Raw genomic sequence first — 7,205 nt, 5'->3', positions numbered from 1 at the left:
GCAACATAGGGAACTATCCCTTTATTGTCTCTTACAACAAAAACTTTCCCCAATTATTATGCACCTTTATTTTATTTGGTACCTTTGTATTTACACACTTCCCCCATCAATATGACTCTCTTTAGGTTTGCATCTCAATTTACCTGGCACCTGGTCCCTACTACATGAACTCAGTATCCCTTTTTTTGGAATCATTGAAAAGAAGTAACAATAAACTAAGAGTAAGGATAAGAAAGCATTAGTTAACTCATGGCTACTGGGGTTACAAACATGTAGAACAACTCTAAAGTAAGGAGAAAAATGAGATACACAAACTAAAAATTCATTCACTCATAATAGTCAGTACCAGTGCGACAACATAAAATAATCATCATAAGATAACTATCTTTAAAAGCCATTATGAGAACCAGGATATGGAACTGACACAAGGTTGATGAGCGAATGAGGATAATAGAGCTCAAGTGAAAGGAAGATTGGGTGAAAAGGACTGAAGCAGTACTCTGTTCTTGCAGCTATAGTAATGTAAGTATCCACTAAATGTTTGGTAAAATCTTCACTTCAGCATTCAATTTAGCCATTCTTGCCTGGAGTTTTGCATTTCCATCTGCATATTCATTAGTGGAACCTAGTCCTTCAGAGGATAACCTTTGATTCAAAAATGTCAAATACATTTAATCCAGTATCATAGATAGCTGACTTGATTTTTAACTCCTTTATTTCCATTTCCAACTTCTCCTGAATAGCTAGCAATTCAAATACTCATTACTCGCCCCTATTCTTTTAATAGCAACTTTTCCTTCTTAGAACTATGTCCTTTAGAAGCTTTCTTTCTTCTCACAATATATGTGTTTTTGCTTCATTCCAGCAGGGTTATAAAACTTTGACTTAGAGGACCTAAGACAAAGTTTTCTATGGCTTTGGTTGTTGAAGAATCAAGGTATTTGATAAATGTATTATCAATTTGGCTTTTTAAGTGAAGGAGAGTAAGACAAGCCAGTTTGGTTTAGTGGAGGCAACAAGTGATGAGTTGAGACTCAGACTAGAAGTAGACTATTTTAGCAATTTGAAGAGGTGATACTTATCATCAGAGAATGACATGTTTGGTTTTGAAAAGAGTTACTCTTCATTTTGCAAATAAATTAACATCTTTTGTAAGAGAAGGAAAAAATACATGGCTTTCTCAGACAGTATATTTTATGATTATTAATGCATACTGTAGTGATACTAACCTAAGAGATAAGACCAAATCCCTCTTCCTTGAGTGAATCTTCATGTTTGTGCTTGTCAGTTTTGTCCACTTCCTAAGTTGTTCCTATGGGTTCATACCTGCAAGGGTAAAGTACTGAGTTAGACTCATATGTACCCACTATATCAAGGATACATATCTCCTGAACATAGCCAATTTTGTGGAGAAATATTGATTCATATATTAGGTTAAGTCAGTATCATGCTTTAATCTTTTCATACCCTTTTTTTGCTTAGAACTTGTTCCCAAAAGCAGGTCTGGGGACGAAGTCCCATACTTGACTTAATTAAGGCTTCTGAAGCTTCTTTATCTGAGATGAATTTCTTAGTGACTGGGTTCCTGAGAATCAAATCTCATATTCATCTTTTATCCCCTTGGTCATCATCTTTACTGCCACCAAGTATTAATGATTTTCCTGACAAATTAGGAGCTACATGCACTCTTCTTAACTTACTACAAAATACCTTTTCAGTTAATTTTTTAGAGCATTTTCATTCATCATATCTAAAGGTCATTTTGGGGATTCCTTTAGAACATAAGTTTCACGTATTTTCTTGTTGAATATTAGCTTTCATAGGCTAGAATTAGGTTCTTAAAATTCTCTTTTCACAAAAAGACACCTTCACTAGAAGTAGCTTGAGAGAGAGAGCACATCAGGCCTTTCATCATTGAGCTTTGAACTTTTTCAATCAACAAGCTATTATTGACTGTAATCCCCTTCTCATGCCTATAATCATGATCACTTACTAGATTTAGGAACTCACTTGAGTCTGAGTTCCCAATAATAGGACGATGGTGTGATCAAATCCCTTTTAGCCCACTTCGGTAGAGAATATCTTTTCACAATTTTGTGAGGCTTAAGACCTTTAGATTGAGCATTTCTTTACTAAATATATTTGGAAACATTCATCTTAGCTCTAACAATTCCTCCTTTTGTGCCTATCTTTTCCATAATAAGTGCATAGAGGCTTGTGAACCTTGTTCTTTGCATTATGAGAAATTGTCCCTTGAGACCCACGAGGTTGGATTCTTTCTTGATAACCAAGCCCCTTCCTATTATTAGCACCTTGATTAGTTAAGTTAGAAAGGATATGAGAAGATGCAGTCCATTATAGGAATTTATTAAGTTCTTCCCTTAGACGGACCAGGTTTCTAACTCCTCATTCTCCTAAAGTGTAGTTATGAGAAGCCTTCGATAATCCTTTAAATTTTCTTCAAGCTCAACCTAAAATTTGAGACTTTTTTCTTCTCTTTATAAGTGGAACCATCTTCTTTCTCTAATTGACTTACCAAACTCAATTTTTCAAGTTTCATCTTAGCAACTTGTTTCTCGATTTATTATATTTAGAGAGTCAAAGCTATCAGGTCAAGCTCCTGATCTTCAATCCTTTCTTCTAGAGTATTAACCATTTTTTATCACAGGTACTATTAGCTTTTTCCAGTTGATTGACTAAGCTTGAATTTTTAGATTTTAATTTAGTAACCTGCTCTTCAGTTTTAGATATTTAAACAGTTAGAGCAATTAACTCAAGCTCTTGACTCTCCATCTTTTATTCTAGAGCATTTTTTTCATTAATAATTTCACACATAGAATCAATCAACATATTGGCAAGCTTTTTTTACTTTTCTAGCAGAGTAATTTTCTAGGTTTTCTTTAATGTTTGAGAGTGTTACCTCATCTTCTTCTTCATCCTCAGTGTTTTCCATAAACGTAAACTAGGTGTCAAAGATCACTTTCTCATCTTCCACTGCTAGCATAGAAATATCTCCAGTCTTTTCATCTTCACCTGAATCACTGGAAAAGGCTCCCCATACTGCCAGATCTTGATTTATAGCATATTCAACTTCTACCTTCCTTCTTGAATTATCAAGGACCTAGTACCTTATCATTCCTTTGTCACCCGCATACTTAAGGCAATCCTGATGAACCATTTTATGCATTGGACAGTCCTTGATAAAATGCTCAGGAATTTCACATTTGTGACATACCTCAACATTGTTTCCCTTGCTTCTTCTTCGGAATTGACCACTCATTTTCATTGCTTTAACGATTCTGCTTGCCATATAGTCAACATTAGTCTCTTCTTCACTTGATTCAAACTTTGAAGCCTTCAATGCCAGAGATTTTTCCCTTTTGGAATCTTTCTTCTCTAGCTCTTGTTGCTTCTTGAGCTCATGAGTTTTTACAATTCCAGTAAACTCATCCACGTTGAGGGTTTTTAAGTTTTTTACCTCAGTTATAACATCTACTTTTCTTTTCCATTGCTTGGGAAGAACAACAAAGATCTTCCTCACTTTTTTAAACAATGGAATCACCTCTTCTAAGTAGTGTAGCTCATTTGTGATGGAGGTGAATCTTGTATTTATTTCTTGTATTGTCTGTCTTTCTTCCATAGTGAAGGTTTCATACTGTGTTGTCAATATGTCAACTTTAGAATCCTTCACATCAATATTTCCTTCATGAGAAGTTTTTAAGCAATCCTAGATTTCTTTAGCATTTTCACATGCAAAAATCCCGTTATACTCATCAGGCCCTATGCCACAAACTAATAGTTTCTTAGCTTTATAGTTTTTCTCAATCTTATTTCTATCTTAATCATTGAACTCCCTCCTACTTTTGATGACCATTTTTGTAAAATCTACTTCTTTTACTTCTTTTATGGGAACATGAGTACCATCCAGGATTATATCCATTAGTTTACTATCTTCAGCCATGATAAAGTCAAGCATCCTAGTTTTCCACCACCCAATATACTGTCCATTAAATCTTGGTGGTCTACTTATAGATTGCCCTTCTTCTAGATTAGGTGGAGCAACCATTCTAACCAAGACACTCTAGGTGTGAACCTTTTAGAGTGACCAAGATCTAATACTAATTGTTGAAACCTATTAGGGTTTCTCCACACAGTAAGGGACCAGGTCCCTCAGAATCAAACACAAGTAAAATACACGAAAATAACTAGGGAGTAAGGGACAATGCAGAAATAGTAAAAACACAAGGATTTTTACATGAAAACCTAGTATGGGAAAATCTACGACTTACCTTCACAATCACCAATGAAATCTACTATAATCAACCTACTGATTACAGTTTAGATTTTAGCATAACTCTAGGCTGTTTGCGCTAGCAGCAACTCTACTACCAGCTCATCTTGGTAACTCTACCAAGGACTCTTCTTTACATTGATTAGCTCTAATCAGTCTATTACTTAGGTAACTCTACCTAAGTATCTATCTCTCAACAAGAAAACACTATTATTATAAGATGAGTAGTTCAGTTATAATTCATTACTTACTCAAGAACTATTATAATTTAAGCACTAAGCTAAGAACTTGAGTAGTTTTGAAATGGGGTTTTTGCTTCCTCTCTTCAATCTTTGAATTTGTAAAAAACTAATTATTGAAGAAGAATCTCTTTACTTTTATAGCCAAGTGATGATTAACACTTGAAAGATCATTAGACCAGCTGTCCAAGTCGGTACAAAATAACACAAAATAGCATCTGCAAGTTTGTTATACAAGATGACAAAACTATGCAGAAGGTGTGTGGCATCTATACTGTACTTTGCACATCCAAGGACCTGGTCCCTCTTAGTTTAGCTGCTCATCATCAATACAACATATATCAAAACCTACTAGAGGGATCAGACAGGGAGACCTAATGTCCCCTTAGATTTTTATTATTTGTAAAGAGTTTCTCTCTAAGAGAATTGACTATGAAGTAGACATTCTAAATTGGACCCCTATATCCATCAGTAGAGGAGGGAAAAAATGTCCAATCTATTTTCATTGATGAATTCACCCTCTTTGCTAAAGCAAATGCTAGGAACAGTTAAACAATCATGGCCACTCTTAACAGTTTCAGCAAGCACTCTAGCCAGAAAATTAACATTTCTAAATCTAAAGTCATTTTCTCCAATAATTATAATGCTGAGGATAGAGTAACTCTCGCTAACCTGCTCAATATCCAAGCTAAGGACTCATTTGGATAATAATTAGGTTTTTCTATCTTTCATAATAAGCCTACCAATGGAGATTTCTAGTTCATCTTGGAAAACTAAGTTGATTAATTTGGTTGGGAGAACTACTCTAGAAAAATCCACTCATAGTAATATTCCCAATCATATCATGCAATATATCTCTATTCCTATACATATCCTTAAGAACATAAAAAGGGTTTAGAGAAACTTTATATAAGGAACTACTTCAGAAAAGAAGAAGATGACCTAGTCAATTAGAAGACCATTGCCCTCCCTAAAAGTGGGGATGGACTAGGGATGTATAAAGCCTCCTATAAGAATGAAACTATGCTATGTATCTTATCTTAGATCTTTTACATAACCCCACCAAATTGTAGGTTAAAATCCTTAGGGAAAAATATAAAGTCCCTTAGACGAGGAGCCCAAACCTAATAACTCAAGAACCCATAAAGCTATCCTTAAGGGATGGATAGTGTGTAAATAAGTTTCTATCTAGAAAATCTATGATTGTAAGGACATTAGTTTTTGGAATAATAGATAGATTCCTAACCATCCACTTCTGAGAGCTAATTCAAGGACCTATGCTTGAATAAGATACAAAAACTATGGTTTCTGATATCTTGACTAACAGGGAATGGAACTTTGAGTCCTTATCTATGAAAATTCATAATACTTTGAGGCATAACATCCAACACACCACCTATTGTAACCTTAGATCCCCCAAGGATTACATTATCTGGTGACTTATTGGTAATGGCCAATTCTAAAGTGCGTACCTATAAGCTCATTGCTGAAAAGGGAAGAAACAATATTGATCAACCTAGAACTGGCTTCTCTAAAATTTAAAAGCTTACCATCCCTAGGAAGTTTAAATTCTCCCTTTTATTTCTCTACCTTAATAGGCTCCCTACAAACTCCCACCTTAGACATAGGGTCGTACCTGTAGATCCTAATTGTCAGGTGTGTACCAATCACATAGAAAACATCTACCATATTTTATTTTAATGTCCTATTTTCCTTGAGTTTTCGGATACCATGCTTTAGAAAACTTTATCCTCTAGTGTTTTATCCATCTCTAATTTTCCCTAGGCTTAGGACTACCATTACTGTGAAATGGATTCCCCTTTAAAGAGGCTATTTTAAGTTAAATACTGATGGTGCTTGCCCATAAAACTCAAGTAATGGAGGTATAAGAGGGTTATCAGGAATGAAAATGGAGAATGGATTATGGGTTTCCATGGGAGCTTTCTCAATTCCACTAATAACCAAATAGAGTTGTTAGCTCTCAATGAGGGTCTGAAACTGGTTGAACAAAACAACTTCCTACCCATAGAGATTAATATTGACTCCACTAAGGTAATTTCTATGCTACAAAATAGTAATCTTTTCTAAGATGTCATTATTGATGAATGCAGGTCAAGGCTCATGAGGCTGGGAGAACCAGTAGTACATCACTGTTATATGAAGCAAAACTAAGTTGCATAAGTACTAGAAATGGAGGGGGTGACTAATGTTGTGTCTGAGGATCTTACTATTTTTATAGTTCCACCAATATTTGCTTGGAAGCAGTTTGGGCAGACATTGTAGGAACTATATTCGAAAGAAATATTCCTATATATAATGAACCCTAAACAAGTTTTATTTTGGATACTTTTAATCCAGGGTTTAGGTAATATACAAACCTAATGCATTCATTATTTGTTTTTAATGAACTCTACCAAAAAATTCCTTGATAAAATTCTTTTTGGTCCAAGATAATGGAACCTCAAAACAATTTAATCAATCAAGAAAAAATTACATAAATTCTCAAACATCCTTACCATATGTACTTACTTTCTCATTATTTTAAATTAATTATATAATATCTCACAATAACTTCAGACACGCATATACATATTATAACCACGCAAATACATGCATGTTGCAACCCTCATATGCATAAGAATATATGTTGTAATCCTAAGATACATGCAATGTAT

The 7,205-nt window shown here is 34.5% G+C and overlaps 1 protein-coding gene across 1 annotated transcript; it reads right to left on the bottom strand.

The window, feature by feature from the left end:
- Positions 1–533: 533 nt before the first annotated feature.
- Positions 534–3,640, bottom strand: LOC124892810. The gene is made up of 2 exons (XM_047404014.1): positions 3,129–3,640; positions 534–645 (listed from the first exon to the last, which is right to left on the bottom strand). The coding sequence occupies exons 1-2, from the start codon at positions 3,638–3,640 to the stop codon at positions 534–536; spliced, it is 624 nt and encodes a 207-aa protein (XP_047259970.1).
- Positions 3,641–7,205: the final 3,565 nt, after the last annotated feature.

The sequence above is a fragment of the Capsicum annuum genome, unplaced genomic scaffold, assembly GCF_002878395.1.
Source record: "Capsicum annuum cultivar UCD-10X-F1 unplaced genomic scaffold, UCD10Xv1.1 ctg5091, whole genome shotgun sequence".
Taxonomy (NCBI): domain Eukaryota; kingdom Viridiplantae; phylum Streptophyta; class Magnoliopsida; order Solanales; family Solanaceae; genus Capsicum; species Capsicum annuum.
Note: the sequence above shows the minus strand (reverse complement) of the source record. Positions and strands in the feature narration are given on the sequence as shown.